The following is a 21,709-nucleotide window of genomic DNA, read 5'->3' as shown; positions in this document are numbered from 1 at the left end:
CAATTGTGCAAATCCCCAATCTGCTATGCAGGGGAGTGACAGAATTGCAGAAAGCTGCCCCCGTACAACTTTGGAGGGCAGCAGGAGGGGGCGTGGGGACACCCAGGAAGTCTCTCTGGAACTTCGGTGTACGTTCAGTCTTACTTCGTTGCTTTCAGCACACAGCGCCCTACCCCGGCGTCTGCGCTGCTGGGGCGCGGAGCCAAAGGCGCACCCAGCGTGGCTCCGCCCAGGGCGCGCGGCTCGGCCGCCTCGGAACTACAGTTCCCAGAAGGCCGTGCGAGTCCGGGAGGGAAGCGGTGGCGGAGGCAGGAAGGGCGCCAGCTGCGGCGGCAGCTTCGGCGGCGGCGGGTGTCTGCTCGGTGGTCGGTCCGGCAGTCCCCAGCCCCAGGACGGAGGACGCAGTTCCGAGCGGCCCCGCAGCCCCGGGCGCTGGCTGGGGCGAGCCAGCGCCTCCGGCCGCAGGTCGGGCCCGGGGCGGGATGTAGGGCGCTGGCGCGGAGGCCGCCGGCGCGGCGGGGACAGCGCGGAGGGCGCGCCGAGGATGGAGAGAGCGATGGAGCAGCTTAATCGCCTGACGCGCTCGCTGCGCCGCGCGCGCACCGTGGAGCTGCCGGACGGTGAGCGGGGCCGCGGCGCTGGGGGCGCCGGGGCGGCCGGCGGGGCGAGGGCGGGGCTTCCTCCGGCCGCGGTGAGGTCCGCTGGGAAAACGAACCGAAAGCTGAGCAAACGCCCACGTTGACTTTCCTTCCCCGGGGCTGGGGGGCTGGGCGGCTGGGCGGGAGCCCCGGCCACCCCTCGCTCGTCTCTCCCGACCGGACAGGTGGGAGTTTGCGGGAGGGGCCCGGGCAGTGCGGTCCTGCTGAGGGAAGAAGCAGGACAGACCGAAGTCTCTCCCGACTGTCCATCAAGGGTTTTTGGCGAAGGGGCAGAAATATCAGCCAGATGGCGGAACCCTGGATTCAGAAAACGTTCCAGTTGTGGGCCGTTTTACAAACGCTGCTTGCTGGGGCTAGAGAGGTGCTTCAAAAACAGTAGTGTTTGCTTTAAGCTGCAGGTGGGGATGGGGGAGGGGTGCGGGTTAAGCAGCTTTTGTTTTCGAAAATGTGGAGCACTATTGTATTTTGACAATGAACAGATAAATAAAAGGATGTCAATGAAACCAACCTGTACTCTTAAAGTGCTGTGTGTATGCGTATATACACTTTAAAATGCATGCCTGCGCTCTTCATTTATTCGTCAGACGTCAGTGGGGCTGGGGAGCTTCTACAAAGAGGAATAAGGCGTGATCCCTGTGGTTCAGCAATTTTAGTTTAGTGTGCCAGGGTTCCCTCAGGACGGGTAAAACACTGGTAATAAAGAAGGTCAGAAAGAACTCGTTTTCTTAGCAGCCTCATGAAATCAGACGTTTTAGTGACAGTGAGAGATCGCATGCTGCCCCTAAGAGGCTTTTGGTTCTGTATGCCCAAGTGAGAGAAGGGCTAAGGGGCTTATGGCTGGTGAGTTTTTAAAAAATACATGGTGTGTGTTTATCTTATTTCATTTTTTCCAAAACTTTCTTTGAATGTCTGCTAGAGAGGTGATTTGTTAGGGAAGGGAGGGGGACCTTGGGAGAGAGCTATCAAAGAAATGTGGAAATGGGGACTTTGGGGGTAATTCTCTTGGAGAAATTTTCCCTGGTCTCTACTTATGACTCAGAATACGGATGGTTTGTGGTGACTGTTTCTCAAAAACATTTTTGTGCTTGGTACTTTGCTAGTATGAAGTAAACTGAAAATAATCCTGATTTTAATAACTAGATTTGCAGCTTCAGCTTTCTTTCTCTTTCCTTCCAACTTCCACCTTTGAATCCATTTCTTACTTAAGAAGTGGATTCATATTTCTGTGGTCATTTTCCACAGTCAAATTATTGGTATACGTTGATGAAGAAGACTGCTTGTATAGTTTCATTGACACAGCAATTTGTATTGCTTAGTTTAAATCTCATTTTTTTAAATAAATGCTATTTAGAAGACTTTGATAATGTTTCCTGGTTTTGAAAGTAATATATTTTCATTGTAGAAAATTTTGAAAAGGAAAATAAAAAAATCTGTTATTCCGCCACCCAGAAATAAACAATGTTAGTATTTTCTTTATTTCCTTCTATTATTTCTTTCTCTACCAGATTAAGATCATACTAAATATAGTCTTTTATTTTGCTTTTAGAAAACATGTAACGTTTTTTATATCTTTAAATATGCATGACTTTGTAGGATTTCATAGGATACATGCAACAAATGTTCAGTCTAATTTTTGTTTTTGTGGTAGATTTTATGAGGAGCACGATTGTACTCTTTTAAGTCTCAGTCTGCCTTTATAAATATTTCCTCAGGATTAACACATGGGAGAATTATAGATCTAATTAGATCAGCATTTTTAAGGCTCTGAGTATCCACCTCTCAGCTTACTCTTTGGAAAGTTCCACCAACAGTCTGAGAGCCCCTGGAAACTAGAGTGATTGAAAATAAAACTTTTTCTCATGTTACTAGGCCAAGTGGTGTCTTGCTTACATTTCTTTTTCTTTGATTATAATAAGTTTGCTCATCTTGTTCCTTTAATTTATCTCTGTCCCTAAGTTCTGATGAATCTTTTTGAATTCTCTGATTGGCTCTTTCGAGTATGTACGTGTGTGTGTATAAATATATTATATTTTAATTATGAAAATCCAGATTGTTGTACTTGCGTTTTAAGGGCTAAGCAGAAGTTCTGAGATTTCTCTAAATTTAGGAAATAATCAGATATTTATTCTGCCTTAGAATTCAGTGATTCATAATGATCTAATTGAAAGAAATTATTAAGGTTGGGATGTTTTTAATGAGCTTTTACTCAAGTTCATTACTCTAAAATCAAGTTTGTTGCGTAGGATTAAACTGCAGATATTTGATGTACCGAGTGAGATACTGGGTGGTCACATTTATGTTTCCTTGGGATGATGAAAAGCTGAGTATTACCACGAAGTAATGAGTGCGGCCTGTTGACTCATCCTGGGCAGGGCTGACAGGGATATTCTTGGGAGGGAGGAAGGAGGGGAAAGAAATTACTTTAGGGAGATGCATTCTTGGTGGACTTTACAAAGTTGGTTTACATTGTTTACTTATGTGGAAAAAATACTCTCAAACTACTGCATTTACAATGAATGTAGTTTGTTTAATAGAATAATAGGACGTGAGCCCATTTTAGCATATATTTGAATCTTGATTTAGGATAATCATGAATGTTTCCAAAATCGCTTCCATGAGTCTGAGCTCCCTGTTTTTTAAGGTTTTCCTTGTAGTTGTTGAGTTCTGAAACTTTTATCTATTAATAAAATTTTATTATCTATTAATAAAAATGGCCAACATATCTGATAAAGTGAGAGAGTAAACTTTTCTTATCACTCTAAAAACTTTAATTATATGCCTTCCTCAAGGTATCTTCATGAGTGTGGAGAAGGAAGCCCCTCATGACAAGTTTTATTCTGTTCCTTCTTAGTATAGCGTTTCCTGGATAGTCTCCGTCTAGCACCGTGGCTGTGGCTATATTTGTTTCTTCATACCTTTTAGTGTAGGTGAGCTATATATTTATAAGGTTAGATGTGACTTAAAAAGTAAGATCCACATCTAATTTTATCTTAATAAACACCCTATACGTAAAACCCAGGCAAACCTTATGATGCTCACTCATGCTCACTTAAAATTACGTACTGTCTTGATTTATAAGTTTACATTCACAAATAAGGGCATTTCTTGTTTATGACTTTATTTACTATAAGGTGACTTAATTGAAATTATCATGGTTTAGATGTTCGGATTTTTATTGGGGTGTGTATTATATGAGGGATAAAGAGTGTTGCCGTGCCCAGGGAGGCTGAAAGCAGTGTGTTTCAATGCCTAGTGGTGACTCACTGGTGGTTAATGAGAACAGTTTAGTGGTTGCAGTCAGCATTTAAAAAAATGAAATAGAAGAGAATAAAACAAATTAGAGAGTATTGCACATATTAAATATTGTGGACCTTTTGATTATGCTATGTAATGTATACTGGATGCACTGTAGGATTTTTATTGTTGGGGCTCTGCAGTCAGTCAGGTTAGAATTCCACTTAGCCCTTTAATGCCACCACCACACAGCTTGTTAGTGCTTCAGTTTTCTCTGTTGTAAAATGGGGATAATAGTGCCTAGTTCATAAGATGGCTATGAGGATAAAAGAAATGCTGTGTGTAAAGTGTTTAGAACAGTGCCTTTAAGATCACGATTTAAAACACGTTGGCTATTACTAATAGGATTCCTTGGTATTATTTTATTTTTCTATGTTATAGTGAAAGAATTTTGTTGCATCTGCATACTAAACTTGTGAACATTGACTAGGACTAAATTGCTTTTTGTGTATATACTCACAAATAGTAAAATAAGGAAAAAACGTGAAGAAATGGTAATAACTTGTTTCTTCTCTCCTCTAAATACTTCAGTGTATTTCTTTTATTTTTTTTTTTCTTGCTGAGAAAGAGTTGTGCTGAGCTAACATCTGTTGCTAGTCTTCCTCCTTTTTTGCTTGAGGAAGATTGGCCCTGAGCTAACATCTGTGCCAGTCTTCCTCAATTTTGCTTGTGGGTCACCGCCACAGCATGGCAAACAGGTGGTGTAGTTCTGCTCCCAGGATCTGAACCTGTGAACCTGGGCCTCTAAAGCGGAGCATGCCAAACTCAACCACTATGTTGTGGGGCCATCCCCAATATTTCTAAATATATATTTTTTCAAACATAATCATAATACCACCATTAGAGCCAACACAACTAACAATAATTTTTTGTCATCAAATACTCAGTCCATATTCAGTTTTCCCCCTCTCAAAAATAGCTTCTTACAGTTGGTTTGTTTGAATCAGTATCCAGACAAAGTCCACGTTATATTTAGTTGATTCATCTCTTAAAACTCTTTTAATGATAACAGTTCTGCATCTTTTTCTTTCTTTTTTTTTACTTTTCTTTTTTAAGTAATTTTGGACTTGTAGAAAAGTTGCATAAATAGTACAGAGTTCCCATACACCCTTCTCCCAGCTTCTCCTAACGTTCATATCTTGTACAACCCTAGTGCAGTTATCAGAACTAAGGGATAAACATGGGTGTAATACTGTTAACCACATCGCAGACTCTATTCGGATTTCATCAGTTTTCTCACTATGTCCCTTTTCTCCTCTAGGATCCAGTCCAGGATACCATATCGCATTTAGTTGTTGTGTTTTCTTAGCCTCCTCCAAATTGAGATAGTTCTTCAGTCTTTCCTTATCTTTAATGGCCTTGAGACTTTTTAAGAGGATTGATCAGCCGTTTTGTGGAATTCCCTGTAATTTGGATTTATCTGATGTTTTCTCATAATTAGACTAACGCTATGTATTTTTGGCAAGAATACTACAAAAGTGGTGTGCCCTTCTCAGTGGACCATATCAGGGGCTACATGATATGGATATGTGTTATTTCTGGTGATGTTACCCTTTATCAGTTGATTAAGGTGGTGTCTGCTGGGTTCTTTGCCGTAAATTTACCATTTTTCCTTTGTAACTAATCAAAATTTTGGGGAGATACTTTGATACTATGCAAATATCCTTTTTCTCCTCAAACTTTAGCTCATTAATTTTAGCATTGGTATTAACTTTCTGAGGGCTGAATGGGAGTTGTCAAGGTTACTTCTCTGTAAATAACTTATTAAAAATCATAAACCTCTAAAATGTATTGAATTGAGGAATGACCATTAGTAATATATAAAAATAAATTCAAACATGAGCTGAAATTTACATAAGTATATAATATGGCATCATAGATGTTGTTGACTATTTTTTTTTTGGAGGAAGATTAGCCCTGAGCTAACTGCTGCCAATCCTCCTCTTTTTGCTGAGGAAGAGGAGGGCCCTGAGCTAACATCCATACCCATCCTCTACTTTATATGTGGGATGCCTACCACAGCATGGTGTGCCAAGCAGTGCCACATCTGCACCTGGGATCCAAACTGGCGAACCCCGGGCTGCTGAAGTGGAACATGCGCACTTAACCGCTGTGCCACTGGGCTGGCCCCAGATGTTGTTGACTTTTAATCTTTTTTTTTTGGACCAGGTTTCTGTGACTTTATTCTATAAAAGATATAAATGAAAATGTTAATAGTGTAAAGTAATAAGTAAAAGTAAGACTTTAATGCTGTTTCATAAAAGCTTCTAAAATAATTTCTTTTATTATAGTATTGGTAGGGAGCAGGTATGGTGTATATTTAATGTTTTAAAATTGTTTTAGCTCATATAACTTTAATATTCATATATACTTAAAATTCCTGCAAACTAAATATAAGTATGATAAAACAAAGTCATTAAACACCTCTTTGAAAGCAAAAGAAATTTCAGCTGTTAAAGGTACAGAAAATATTTGGTTTGTAATTTCCCCCTCAAATCCAGAAGCTAAGTACTTTTGTGACAATGTACAGAGGACGAGCATTAGAAGGGATAAGAAATTCTGCATTGTTGTAAATTTTGCAGTACGTCTGGTATTCTGTACTATCCTTAACGTTCTTCCATGTCTTCTTGCTTTTTATGTAGAGCTAATAAAACTCTAAAGTAGTCTTAAGTATCACCCTTTGGAAAAAGTAAGGAGATAATTCTGTTTCTGTTTTTTTTTTTTACTCAGATAATGAAACTGCTGTTTATACATTAATGCCAATGGTCATGGCTGATCAACACAGGTGAGTGCCTATTTCACAAATTTACACTTTTTGAGAAGTAGAAACTTTCCTGAATTTTGTGTGTACAGCCACACACACACACATACACACACACACACACACAATTTGTATGTAGATGTTGCCCTATTTAGCCTCTGTTAATACTTTTCTGCCTGTGAAATAAGAAATAAGATTTCCTGGGGGCTGGCCCCGTGGCCGAGTGGTTAAGTTTGCGTGCTCCGCTGCAGGCAGCCCAGTGTTTTGTTGGTTCGAATCCTGGGCACGGACATGGCACTGCTTGTCAAACCACGCTGAGGCAGCGTCCCACATGCCACAACTAGAAGAACCCACAACGAAGAATATACAACTATGTACCAGGGGGCTTTGGGGAGAAAAAGGGGAAAAAATAAAAAATCTAAAAAAAAAAAAAGATTTCTCAAGATCTATATCAACCGTAACATTCTATGGTAAGAGATTTTCTAAATGAATAGGCAGATATTAAGTCAAATATTTGATTGGTCTCTGACAGTGAAAAAAACATTGTGATGATTTCTGCTGGAGGTCACTACTGATCTTTAGTAGCAAGAGGTCAGGGCTGAAGGACAACTGATTTCCGTAGTGTTCCATTCCATGGATGTTCTTTTTATTGATGTAGTGGTGATACTCTTTTTGCAGGGCACATGTGAGATACACTTATCTGGCTATGTGATGAGACGTTTACCCCGCAGCAGACAGCTCTGCTGTGGTTAGCCATTGGGTAGTTTGCTATAATGAGAAGAAAGTGAAGAGAAACTATTTTGAAACAAGTTTAAAATATAAATGATTTTTTGCTTGAAACTTCCTGTCTGGTATAACTAAAACATGTTTTTGTCTGATTTTTCTTATTTGGCCAAAAGTAATATAGATAGGCTCAACTTCCTACAAGGGGAGCAGCCAGCCCTACTGTCTTTGTTTCTCAAGAATCTAGGGAGAGCTGAAGCCAACTTAGGTGTCCTGAGAGCAGGCCACACAGCCAGAGCGGCAGACCAGGAAACCTTCAGCCCTAGTTTATAGGTCAGGGCAGTCAGTTTTGGGATGATGCTGTGCTGGCTACCATGCTACACTTAAGAGAATAGTGCCTTGATTTTAGGTTGACGTGGGACAGAACCTTCTTAATAATTGGTAAGAGTAATTAAAGAGCTTTTAACTTGAGTTATTTTGTTTGTTTGTTTGAGGAAGATTAGCCCTGAGCTAACATCTGCGGCCAATCCTCCTCTTTTTCCTGAGGGAGATTGGCCCTGAGCTAACATCCATGCCCATCTTCCTCTACTTTGTGTGTGGGACGCCTGCCACAGCATGGCTTGATAAGTACTGCTTAGGTCCATGCCCAGGATCTGAACTGGTGAACCCTGGGCCACTGAAGTGGAGCACGCGAACTTAACCACTTTACCACCAGGCTGGCCCCGTGTTGTTTTTAAAAACCATCTCTTTAGTGTGATGACTTGTCTTTTAATTCTCTTGGTGTAGGTCTGTTTCTGAACTACTATCAAATTCAAAGTTTGATGTCAATTATGCATTTGGACGTGTGAAAAGAAGCTTGCTTCACATTGCAGCGAAGTAAGACTGAAGATATTTTGGATTAAAGTCTGGTCTAGAGTAATGATCAGGAAGCTTTGACTCAGTGTTGTCGCACAGTAGTTCTGGGAGACATGAGAACAGACGCTTTATTCTGTTCAGGGCTTAGTGTGCTATGCTTGCCTTCTTTCTCTAGATAGATTGTTAACCTTGAGATTGGACTCAAGTCACATATCTACTGTCTTGGTGGATTCTAGATCGCATCAGAGGAGGTTAGGCATGGGGATTGTGTTTACTGGATGTACTTAAGAGGGTACAGTCATTGAATTTTCCTTTTATCCTACCATTACGAGATTTTATGTACTAACTGCATGTGAAGTCATTGTGTTTATATTTTTTGCTTAGGTTTGAGAATGGTTTTTATCCACAATCTTCCAGGGTGTAATCAATGAATTAGTTGATATCTGGCCTCCTTTCAGGATTTAGGTAGATGTGTCAAAATTAATTTTTCATAGTAAATTTAACTTCTGGAAGGCCAAAAAGTTGAGACTGCTCTATGGTTTCTTTTGTGTACTAATACTTGATTTCGCTTTATTTGAAGTTCTCACATACTTCATAGCTTTCATCGTAGAATGTGCCATTTTGAAAGTAAAGGATATTTACTGTTTGTGACAAGTTAAATCAAAGTGTAGTAAAATCAAAATGAACTTCAAAAACAATGTGTTTAATAGAAGTTTTTGTTCTTTATTTAAGTTTTGTCAGCTGTGGCTGTTTTCTGAATGTATCTGAACTGTTTTTCATATTGTTTTAGCTGTGGATCGGTGGAATGCTTGGTTCTGCTGTTGAAGAAAGGAGCAAATCCAAACTATCAAGATATCTCAGGCTGTACGCCCCTGCATTTGGCAGCTAGAAATGGGTAAGTATTTTGTGTCCTTATGTAGCTTAAGTTGTGTTATCAGATATGACTAACAGTATTCAAGGCACTCTACCTTGATTTGGTGATTTTTTTTTGTCACCCAATATTTGCCTTGGGAAGAGGCTCTTGGGTTGTTATATACAACTTTTAAATAACTAGCATATTTAATTTATTAAATTGTTTGCTGGTATTTTCCTTCTTGAAAATATATTTGTCAAAGTTCAGTTTTACTTGTATTATAACGACATTGTATTTTCTGAAAAGTGTAATTTTCACTTCCTTGTTTTGGTGGTGTCTGTCTTGCTAATCTTTGGCCACATGTAACTCCATGGCTTATTTTTCCAAATTGTTTGTTGAGTTGATTTTATTAATGGAATTAAAGACAGAGCAAATGTAGTATGCTCAGCGTATGTGTAATGATTTGAGAACACGCTGTACTAGAGTGAACTTTCTAGATAAGGGCCGCTTTCTCCTTTCTGTCTCAAACTATTTTTCATTTTAACTATAACAAAATGTTTTCTAAATAAATAATGTGCTTTCTAGCCCTCCGTTAAAGTTTTTTTTATTAAGTAAGTTTTTTCCTGTTAGAAAAGCAGTATTTTCAAAATGGGCATATGTTTTTGCCTCTTCCTGATAACTCTGGTCATCATTATGAACATCATTATGTTTTTCTGTGCTATTTTAAACTCTACTATACTCTTCATGGGTTTTTCCTTTTTTGGTCAAGAATTTCAGATGTCACATCTCTGTGTCTACCTCTACCACTGTTTTTTCATTTCTTAAAATTCTGTTGGAATGAGAAACCAGACCAAAGTGGTTGGAATTAGGTTTAAAATGAAAGTAAGTAGTTTTGATTTAGGGCTTGAGGAACATAATTTTTGAATGCTATAAAACTTCTCTATGAATGTATATTCTGTGTCTCTTCTTTTGATTACTCTTGAAAATACTTTTGTTTCCTGTTTTAAACTGGGATTCTAGGTAGTAGAGGTGGCAGCCTAAGAGAGATGGACATGGAGCTAAAATTGTCCATTGTGTCAATCTGAGGCCAAATTATTGCATTTAAGGATTAAAGTGGAACCGAAAAATGGAACACTGTAGTGACGTCCAGGTTGCACAGGGGAAGACGTGGTCCTTTGACTGTCTGTGGTCTGCCCCACTTCCTGATTTACCACGTGACCCAGTTTAGTTGTCCACTGTTCTAATAGGTAGCAATGTGCTGATTAAACAATTGTTTTTGTAGTAATTGGCCACATCAGGTATGTTGTAGTGTGTCACACCCAAGGTCATAGAGTAAATGGTTCATTTCCTTGCTGAATTGATCTCAGGTCTAGATACATTATCCCAAGTGTTGGTAGGGCAGTGACAAAGCTCTTTGAAAAAGTTACATAGAAAAATATCTCAGTATTCTGTCTCAGCAACTGTAAATGAAAGGACAGATGGTGCACAGCAGAGATAAAATATCTACTGCCATTTAGCAACAGACTTAGTCATTTAGGAGACATTAGAGTTTTTTTTTTGAGGAAGATTAGCCCTGAGTGAACATCCGCCACCAGTCCTCCCCTTTGTGCCAAGGAAGATTGGCCCTGAGCTAACATCTGTGCCCATCTTCCTCGATCTTGCATGTGGGATGCCTGCCACAGCGTGGCTTGATAAGCGGTGTATATGTCTGTGCCTGGGATCCAAACCACTGAATCCCAGGCCGCTCAAGTGAAATGCGTGAACTTAACTGCCACACCACTGGGCCAGCCCAGATTACCTTTTTTTTCTGGCTCTCTTGAGGTATAATTGACAAATAAAATTGTAAGATATTTAAAGTGTATGGCATGATGATTTGATATCCATATACATTATGAAAAATTTCCTCTCATCTAGTTAGAAACACATCTGTCACCATCATCTCATATATTTATCTTTTTATATTTTGGTGAGATCATTTAGGTTGGAGGCAATTACATCTTAAAGGTAAAGAAATATGACAGATATTACGTGATTCACGTGGCAAGTCAATGAAGAGAAAAGGAATAAGAGTAGTTCATAAGCCTCACATAACATCTAATTTGGATGCCTTTCTGTTTCTGTAAATATTACTTTTGATACTCAATTCTTAACTATTTTGGTTTTTATTATTTGTTAAATGGATGTTCTGTCCAACTTAGAGGTGCTCAGTAAATGTTTGCTGAGTGACTTGAGTACTTGTTACTTCTGTAGCCACTAATGTTTTCAGAAATAGCTTCTTACTGTAATTTCTCTATGCGTTCCAGTTTGTCTAGACTGGAGCAGAAGTCAGGGGAATTCTGCCCCTTTTGCTGTTCCATCTGTTTTTTGGTGGGTTAGTTTTTTGTTTTGTTCCCTCGCTATCATTGTCAGATGGGTAGTGTATTTCTCTTGGCCTGCTTTATCATTTCTCTCTTGACCCGTTAATGCTGGGAGCATTAGTACCGAATTGCCTTCCTTTCCAGTAAAAGACCCATTAAGCTGCCACAAAGCACTTGGATGACTGGTCCCTGTGTCATTTGGGTTACCGTAAGCTTCCTATAATTGTTGCAGTATCTGGGCAGGAAAATACTTGCTTCCTGTATGGGAGGATCCAGCATTGGTTACGATTGCATGAGAATGTTGAAAAGGGAAGACTTCAGAGTTACTGTGTATCCTTAGGTTGCATATTGGTCAGATTTGAAACCTGATTTTTTCGGCTAGATTGTGAGCTCATAAAGGGCAGAGCCCGTGTATTAGTTAATATTTTAGCTCCAATTCTTAGCAAAATAGGTGCTCACTTATTGGGTTGTTTTGATTTACTCAGGTTCTGGAAAATAGGAATAATGACTGTTAGGTAAGAAAAAGAGGATATATTTCTCTCATATTGTCCTGTACCGTTTGCAGTTCATTTTGGGTGTGTGGGGCAACATTATGGATGCTGCTTTTCTTCAGCAGCTCTTACCCTAAACACTTCTTTGGGACTGTTTCTTTGGCTCATTCCCACCTAAGTGTTTATTTTGGTAATAGGCCAGTGGTCCATGGCAGGCTTTTGAGTAGGTTTTAGAAATCCAGCAATATGGTTACAGACACACACACACGCAAACGTTTTAAACAACATGTTCATTTTAATAGGACGGTCTGGTCTGTTGTCTCAAGATTATTGAAGATTTATTTCCTAAGATTTTTATAACAATGTGTTAGATGAAGGAACTTTGTAAATGTTTGGACTTACAAGTTTGCTGAGAGCTTTAATTTCTTCGGTTATAATGCTGATTTTAAATGATATTTAACTTTATTTCTGATCCCAAAATCAAACCAAGAAAAGTAATTTGTTAGTTTTCTTTTTTTGCTGAGGAAGATTCACTCTGAGCTAATATCCATGCCAGTCTTCCTCTATTTTTTAGTATGTGGGCTGCCAGCACAACATGGTGGCTAACAGAGCAGTGTACGTCCATGCCTGGGAACCAAAATTGGCCCACTGAAGTGTAGCACGCTGAATTTAACCCCGAGGACACTGGGGCTGGGCCATAGTTCTCTTTTCTTTTGAAAGGCTTATTCAGTCAATGAAAACTTTAGCTATTGACTTATATGATTGATAATTTAATAATCAATAAAGTTTTGTTGAGTTTTACTGAGAGCACCTACCTATGCTTAGTACTGAGTTGGTTAAAGAAAAGTGATATAATTCATGATCTAATTGAGTAAGGAGTAATATATACACGTATATACTATATGTATTATGTACTCTATATCGTATACTATGTATGTAGTATACTTGTATATATTCATACTATATATACATACTATATTATATAACATATGCATAATATATTATTACATGTACACTATATTTTATATGTATAACTGTTTACTTAACTAGATCATAAACCTCTTCATGCTGTGGATTGTATTGCCTTAATTCAGTACTGAGCATAGTCCAGCATGTATTTTAAATGTGTATTGTGTGTGTATATCATTTGCAGTTTTCAAACTGTGAATTTTCATTTTATTATTTAATGAGGGGAAAATTGAGATGAATATTGAATAGTGACTAGGAATGGATCAAGCTAAGGGGAAACATTGTCAGCAAAATGAAATGGGTAGGCAATTTAAAAGGGGACAAAGGACTTGAATAGACATTTCTCCAAAGAAGAGATGAAAATGGCTAATAGGAACGTGAAAAGATGTTTAGTATCACTCATCTTTAGGGAAATGCAAATCAGAACTTCAGTGAGATACCAACTCACACTTATTAGTATGGCTATCAAAAAACCAGAAAGAAATAAGTGATGATGAGGATGTGGAGAAATTGGAATCCTTGTGCTTTGTTGGTAGGAATGTAAAGTGGCACAGATGCTCTGAAAAACAGTTTGGGCAGTTCCTCAAGAAATTACAAGTGGAGTAACCGTATGATCCAGCCGTCCCACTTCTGGGTATATACCCAATAAAGTAGAAAGCAGGGTCTTGAAAAATATTTGTACACCCATGTTCATAGCAGCCTTATTCACAGCAGCTAAAATGAAATCAACCTAACTGTCCCATGGCGATGAATGGGTATGCAAAATGTGGTATATACATACAATGAAATAGTATTCAGCCTTAAAAAGGAAGGAAATTCTGACGTATATTCGACAGTGTGGATGAACCTTGAGGACATTATGCCAGGTGAAAGAAGCTAGTTACAAAAAAGACAAACACTGTATGATTCCACTTTTATGAGGTACTTAGATAAGGCCAAATTGTAGAGACAGAAAGTAGAATGGTGGTTTCCAGGGGCTAAGGGGAGAGGGAATTGGGAATTACTGTTTAATGGGTATGGAGTTTCAGTTTTGCAAGATGAAGAGTTCGTGAGATAGGTGGTGGTGATGGTTGCACAACAGTATGAATATACTTAATATGACTAAACTGTACACATAAAATTGGTTAAGATGATAAATTTTATGTTATGTGTATTTTACCATAGTACAAATAATCGGAAAAAAATGAGTGGGGGGATGCATAGACATGAATTTTATTAATTTTGTGGTTATGTTTTTGTAACTCATCTTAGTATTAACTTTTAAATATTTTGCAATCTGGATGTAGGATACAACATTGAGGCATCGTTTTGCTATATCCATTCCCCTTCCATTGGACTTACATTGTCTTATATTTCTAGTGAAGATTGCTGTTCCAGATATTCAGTCAATGCTAGAAAGTTCTCAGAATTTTGAATGATGAATTTGTCCCAATGACATGGAAACCTCATTGTGCCTTTTCTTTATCCTATTATCTTTGAGTCATAGAAACAATTTTGTATTCTATTTCAAATGTTATAGTGTTTATTTAAATATTGCAGATATACATTGATACTTGCCATCGACTAATGTTGAGTGTACTTAATATTTCAGTAAAATAATTGTCATTTGTTTATTTTTCTGGGACCAGTTATCCGTGACTGTCTCTTTTTCTTTTTCAGGCAGAAGAAATGCATGAGTAAATTATTAGAATACAGTGCTGATGTCAACATTTGTAATAATGAAGGCCTTACAGCAGTAAGTGCTAAGAATTTTATCTGAGATTTTTAAAATACGTTTTAGAAATTAGTATTGAAGGTGATAGTAATGTAAAGTGTAGTACAAGTGTTTCTGCAAGTTACTTCTTTGTGATGATTAAGAAGATGCAGAATGGTTTGAGATAGAGTTCTCAGCTCTATTTTATTAGGGGAAGTTACGGTTCACCACATTGCTCCTTTCTCCTTCTTTTTAAGTTTATGACCTTTCATTTATTTTGAAGTCTTATTCCCTTAGCTTTTGTCACTGACTTTCAAGAGACTTCTTAGGAGCATCTCTGCTAGGGTGTGTTACGAGTTCATTATAGGAGAGCTGTTTTTCATTATGTCCTTTTAAATGCTTTTCATGTGTACATTGTAGGAAAATTGGATGGCTAGGCAGAAAGGAAAAGAAAGGAATGAAGGGAGTGATGACTCACCTGTGTTTCTGCACTCAGAGATAATCACTGTTAATATTTTGGCCTGTATCCTTTCAGACTTGTTATATCTTACTCAAAACTAGTATTTTTATTCATTTTGCCATATGACTTTCTTTTCCAAAAAAGTTAATGTATTTTTCATCTACATAGATATTATAGGGAGGTAGTGTGGGATATTTCTGAACAGATTGTTGAAATCCAGAAACGTTAATCAAATTGTCATTATTTAGTGGAGCATTATTTATTACAAAAGTAGAGATAAAATAGAATTATGTGATTATTGAGAAATTATCTTGAAGTCATGACAGAAGACGTTAAATTTTATCTTCCTGTATGTGAGGTGATGGATGTATTAATTGACTGGATGATGGGAGTCCTTTTACAATGTATATCAAATCATCACATTGTACACTTTAAAAATCTTATAATTTTATTTGTCAGTTATACCTCAATAAAGCTGAAAAAATTTTTTTGCCTTCCTTTGGTAGTATTTGTAGATATTTAATCTTTTATTTTTTGACTAAAGAATATTGAGTATTTATGTGCCATGCCAGTTTTTGAGGCCTTTCTGATTAAATTCTTTTTGGTGAGGTAGGGGGCTGGGGCATTAAAAACAGCTTCCCTAAGATTTGAATTATTTTGTGAATGACTTATTAAAGAAAAAGCTCAATCATGATTATTATATGGAATCCACAATTTCTGTGATAATCCTGATTTTTCTTATATATTAGCAATATAGCACCATCTACTCTGTAAAGAAAAACTGTATTCTGAGTATCTACAAGATGCTTAGTGATATTGTAGGTACCATAGAGGGTTATTAAACTATGAAATTGACAAAGCTTATCCTTAGGACATTATCTGGCATAGGCAAGATAAGATGCCTAATATTGAGGCTGGCCCCGTGGCTGAGTGGTTAAGTTCATGCGCTATGCTGCAGCAGCCCAGGGTTTTGCTGGTTCGGATCTGGGGCGCGGACATGGCATGTTGAGGTGGCGTCCCACATGCCACAACTAGAAGTACCTGCAACTAAGATAGACAACTATGTACTGGGGGGATTTGGGGAGATAAAGCAGAAAAAAAAATGTCCAATATTAACATAATATGTTTAATCACGTAAGTTTGTATCTGCTAATTTCTCCCCTTCACTCTTGAACTTTAAGGGCAGTGGAGTAGAAAATTTTTAAAAATCAAATTTTTATTTGAAAAATTATCCATGCATATATTTGAAGAGTGAAATTATTCTATAAGGCTTATTATAGAACAGTCTCTACACTCCTGCCTGGGACCGACCTTGATGTTCTCTCCTGGGGCTGTGAATGGTGTGATGTGCCTCCTCCTCTTGGAAACTGTTCTGGCCCCCAGATTTGTTTCTACCTAGTCCCAGACCACCATAGTGGAAATGAATTCAACAGCCGGGCCCATTGACCCCATCAGCTGAAGCAAGATGAGATGGTGAAAATGTGTTGCTGCAGAATTGAACAGTTGCCACCAAATACGTGGGACAGTAAAGCCAGGGGCTTCTGAGATGGAAGAGACCTTCAATGGGGAGCCAAGAGTCCCAGGATTTTTCTCACAAAAGGAGAGAACGGTTGACTGCATGCTTTCTAGACTGGTCACCCTCACAAAGGACTCCTCATGTTTCTTCATTCATTTGTTCTTTCAACAGGAATTTCTTGAATACCTACTATGTGCTAGGCACTTCACTGGTGTGGTGATAGAGCAGTGAATATGGCTGATCTGATCCTTCTTGTCCCCAAACTTCCAAAGGAGACAGGAAAGTCTTCAGGCAGTGGTGACACAGTGTAATGAATGTCAACATAGGAGCCGGAGATGCTATCCAAGTCATAGGAGGGGACCCATCCTCACCTCGGGCATTGGAGGAGGCATCCTAGGGAAGCATCACATGGGCTGAGGCCAAAGGGTCAAATAGAAGTTAGACTGGTGGAAGTGGTGGTTGTAGGGTTGGCAGTGGGAGTCGGGAAGAGAGTTCTAGCTCTATGGAAGTGGTTGGCAAAGACTTAAAGCATGTAATTCTCTTCACCTTCAAAGTCACTCTTCCACTTTTTTTCAATAAAGTATATTCTATGCTTACCCATCCTGAATGTTGCCAAGGTGCATTGTCAAGGATAAGGTGGGGATAGAGCCAAACAAAAGAACAATTCCAAATGTTGGTGTCTGCCAAGGCTCCATCATTCAGCACCATAAACCATAAGCTCAGGGCTTTGTAGACTTTTCCCTGCCTTATTTATATTGCTGGTAGGGGTGAGGTATTTAGACTTGAGTTGATTTGTTCTGAACTCAGAATTATCAAAGTGAGACAATAAGAGTGATGGAATATTTGTTAACGTGCCTATACCATCCCCCAACTACTGTCAAAGAATTCATTGCCTCTAACAAAGAGTTCTATGAGAACAAAGCAAAAGAACATCCATAAGAACTACTGAAGGCAGTGATGACTTACTTTACCCAGGTGGCAGAGTCAGGGTGAGATCTTTGCCTTATCTGTCTGGAAGAAATGGAGGAAATGGGCAGTGACTGCTAATGGGTGCAGGGTTTCTTTTTGGGGAAATGAAATGTTCTAAAATTGGTCGTGGTGATGATTGCACAAGTCTGTGAATATACTTTAAAAACCAGTAAGTTGTATACTTTAAATACAGCTTACTTTAAATGGATGAATTGTATGGCATGTAAATTATATGGCTTTATACCTCAAATAAATATACATCTACCTTATGATACCCTCCCCCTAAAAGAAAACATTCTCTTGACCTTCCTCCCCAGCCTCCAAACTTCTCACTCAGGAGTCACCTCCTCTCAACGGTTTTAATGGGTTTAAAAATTTTGTTTCCCTATATCTAAATAACATGCTAATATTGCTACCTTTTGATTTTTCAGTTTTAGGCATCACCTATTGACTTTCTGGAAGATAAGGTGATTGCTCTCTTTTTCAGCCACTCCCATTATCCATCCTGTACAAGAACATTTCCCTCATAGCCTTCAATCTAGTCATAATTTTAGTTAGATCATTTTTCAGTGTTTTCATTTTTTTTTTTAAGATTTTATTTTTTTCCTTTTTCTCCCCGAAGCCCCCCGGTACATAGTTGTATATTCTTCGTTGTGGGTCCTTCTAGTTGTGGCATGTGGGACGCTGCCTCAGTGTGGCTCGATGGGTGGTGCCATGTCCGGGCCCAGGATTTGAACCGACGAAACACTGGGCCGCCTGCAGTGGAGCTTGTGAACTTAACCACTCGGCCACGGGGCTGGCCCCAGTGTTTTCATTTTTTGTCTGTATAAAATTATTCGTAATTAGGCCAAGTAGTTTGCTGTAGTTACTTTCTTACACAGCATTTGCTTTTCATGTAGTTAATAATTGCGTTAAGAAAATTGAGATAACTGTAGATTCATATGCAGTTATAAGAAATAATACAGAGAAATCCTCTGTATATTTTGCCCTATTTCCCTCAGTGATAACCGTTTTCAAAGTTGTAGTATAATACCATGGCCAGGATATTGACGTTGATACAACCTATCTTATTCAGATTTCCCCAATTTTGTTTACTTGTATCCAGTTTTACCTGTGTGTGTGTTAAGTTCTGTACAGTTTCATTACCCATGTGGATCCATGTGTCCACTATCACAGTCAAGATTCTGAACGTTTCTGCTTCCACAAAGATGTCTTGTGTTATTCTTTTATAACCACAGCTTTCCTCCCCTTCACTCCCAGCCTAAGCCCAGGCAACCACTAATCTGTTCTCCATTTCTAAAATTTTGTCATTTCAAGAATGTTGTATAAGTGGAATCATACTGTATGGAACTTTCTGGGATTGGCTTTGTATGCTCGTTATATTTTCTGTGTAGACGATCATCTCATCTGCAAATAGAGATAGTTTTATCTTTTCCTTTCCAATCTATGTATTTTTTATTTCTCTTTCTTGCCATATTGCAGCTTTAAAATTTTTTTAAGTTTTATGAGTGTTTATTATTAATTCATTACCAGATTTTCCCTGAGCTTTGTGAATATCCACATAGTATGTATTCAGTACCTTTCATCTTCCTGATTAGTTTTGAAGGAGTCTCTTATGCAGACTTCTGTTTTCTCGAAGCTGAATCGGTTGACTTCTAGGCCTGCTTCACAGCTGTTTGGAATGTCTCTTCACCATCTTCCTGGAGATTGCTTTTGCCATTCTCTTGTTTTGGTTTTTTTGTTATATAGGTTCTGTGTCTGTCTTTCCTAATTACTATTCTGTCACTTTACTGGAGCACATTTTCTAGTAGTTAACTGAGAAAGGGTGCATGGGAGGTAAATTTGTTGACATTTTGCATGACTGAATATTACTTGAGTCTTTGAGTCTGATTATGTAATTGGTAATTTAGATGACTAAAATTCTAGGCTGGGCATCATTTTCCCTTAGAATTTTGAAAGCATTGCTTTGTTGTCTTCTATGAAACTTGGTGCCATTTTGATTCTTGATGGCTTGTGTGAAACCTGTTTTTTTCCCCTCTAGAAACTTACAGAACCTACTTTGTCCTTAGAGTTCTGAAATGTCATGGTTATATGTCTTGGTTTGTATTAATTTTATCCATTTGGCTGGATAATACTGAGGCTCTGTCAACCTGGAAACTCTCATGAGAAATTTTCAGAAATTATTTCTTTGATGATTTCCACTCTTGTGTTTTCCCTATTCTCTCCATTTTGAATTCCTATTATTTGAATATTGGACCTCTTGGGCTAGCCTTTTAATTTTTTGTTGTCTTTTCTCTTGTTTCTCCTTTTCTTTGTCTTTTTGTGCTTTCTGGGGGACTTCCTTAATATTATCTTCTAAGTCTTCCTTTGAGTTTGCCTGACTATCATAGTATTAATTTCCAAGAGTTCTTCTTCCCTTTTTTTTTTTGCCCTGTCCCTTTGAAAAAATAGTATCCTATTCTTGTTTCTTTTTTTTTTTTTTTAAAGATTTTATTTTTTCCTTTTTCTCCCCAAAGCCCCCCGGTACATAGTTGTATATTCTTTGTTGTGGGTCCTTCTAGTTGTGGCATGTGGGACGCTGCCTCAGCGTGGTTTGATGAGCGGTGTCGTGTCCGTACCCAGGATTCGAACCAACGAAACACTGGGCCGCCTACAGCGGAGCGGGCGAACTTAATCACTCGGCCACAGGGCCAGCCCCTCCTGTTCTTGTTTCGAGGATGTAGTCAGTATGTTTTCTCCCTGAGCGTATTAAATATAGTTTTTTCTTTTGCAGTTTTTTTCTTGAATATTCATGGTTCCTTTTCTTCTCTACTTTTTCTTTTTTGTTTGTTTTGTGTTTTGTCTTTCAAATTAGATGCATTTGTCAAATGTTTGGTGGAACAGGGAGAAGCTGTCTGAAAAGTCTGTCTGAATGTGTGAGGTCTTTTCACTGGGCTTCAGTGTAGAGTGATCTGCTTGGGCATTTGCCTTCAGGATCCTTCCTGATGGTAGTTTCTTTGGCATTTACTCCTGAGCTGGTCGGATTCCTCAGAGGAAGCTCTTCCAAGTGCAAGGAGCATGTTAGCTTTCTGGACCCTGGGTAGAGGGGAAGGCTTTGGGATTTCAGTATTCAGTGTGTAAACATGCACTTGGTCTCTCTCTTCCAGCGTGATGTTCTTGCTTCAGCGTCCCTGGTGTCTCTTATCTAGAGACTCTGAAGCCTCTTGTGCTCTGCCAGGTTGGGGAGGGGCAGGTATCAGCCTTGCAGAGTAGGGGAAGGATAGGGATCTAAGGGGCTAAATCTTAATGTATGAACTTTCAAGTGATGTGTTTTTAGTCCCACGCTCACCCCTGCATGAGGAGGGTTCTTACTACCGGTTCTTAAGCCTTTGGGGAGTTCTGTGATCTGAATCACCTTCCTTCTTGGCTTTCTTGACTACTGGTTTAGGACTCAGCTTTTTGTTCTGACAAGTCAAAAGCTTCCAGCTTCCAAGATTTGTTGCTACTATATTCTCTCCTTTTCTTTATCTTAATGGTCTGTTGTTTAAGAAAAAGTACTCTTCTGTCGTTTCAGTGGTGTTTGGGGAAGAGTAGACTGATGCATGTGTTCAGGCTGCCATTTTAAAACAGAAGTTTGATGATAGATTTTTTAATGGAAAGAGGTCAAATAAAAAATACATGAATGTCATAGTCCACAGTTTTAACATTGATTATCTTTGAGTGATAGACTTATAGGTGTTTTATATTTTATATCTTCCCTATATATTTTATTATTTATGTATGATACATGCATTACTGGTCAAATACCAGAAGTAAAGAATATGACACCTACTGTGTTAATTACTTTTTCACTTGTTTGCTTCTGGGGAAGGAAAAATATCCATTATCTTTTCTCTAGAGACAAACTGTGCATAGAGTCCAGGGTCATCAGAGAAGCAGAGTATTTGGTGATCCTAAGTCTAGGATACTTAACTACTTTGAACCATGAAGCACTTGGTTTTGAAATAGATGGTGGTGTAACCTACATCTTGATGCATATTTTTACCCCGTTAAAAAAATAGGAAAAAAGTATATGTGCTTAGATTTTAATATTTAATATGCATGTGCTCAAAGTTGAGAAATAATAGTGT

The 21,709-nt window shown here is 38.6% G+C and overlaps 1 protein-coding gene across 5 annotated transcripts in view; it reads left to right on the top strand.

The window, feature by feature from the left end:
- The first annotated feature begins 271 nt into the window (after positions 1–271).
- Positions 272–21,709, top strand: part of HACE1 (HECT domain and ankyrin repeat containing E3 ubiquitin protein ligase 1) — a 104,544-nt gene continuing 83,106 nt past the window's right edge. For 3 of the 5 annotated variants that reach the window (XM_070496759.1, XM_044757098.2, XM_070496760.1), the window contains exons 1-5: positions 272–620; positions 6,684–6,738; positions 8,224–8,313; positions 9,083–9,187; positions 14,622–14,697. In XM_070496759.1, the coding sequence (XP_070352860.1) occupies positions 545–620; positions 6,684–6,738; positions 8,224–8,313; positions 9,083–9,187; positions 14,622–14,697 (402 nt within the window). In that variant the 5' untranslated portion in view covers positions 272–544. Of the gene's footprint in view, positions 621–6,683; positions 6,739–8,223; positions 8,314–9,082; positions 9,188–14,621; positions 14,698–15,091; positions 15,179–21,709 lie in introns of those variants that run through there. The other 2 variants (XM_070496761.1, XM_070496762.1) reach the window with 2 other exon arrangements.

The sequence above is a fragment of the Equus asinus genome, chromosome 24 (assembly GCF_041296235.1).
Source record: "Equus asinus isolate D_3611 breed Donkey chromosome 24, EquAss-T2T_v2, whole genome shotgun sequence".
Classification (NCBI taxonomy): domain Eukaryota; kingdom Metazoa; phylum Chordata; class Mammalia; order Perissodactyla; family Equidae; genus Equus; species Equus asinus.
The sequence above is the reverse complement of the archived record's forward strand: the minus strand, read 5'-3'. Positions and strand labels throughout refer to the sequence as shown.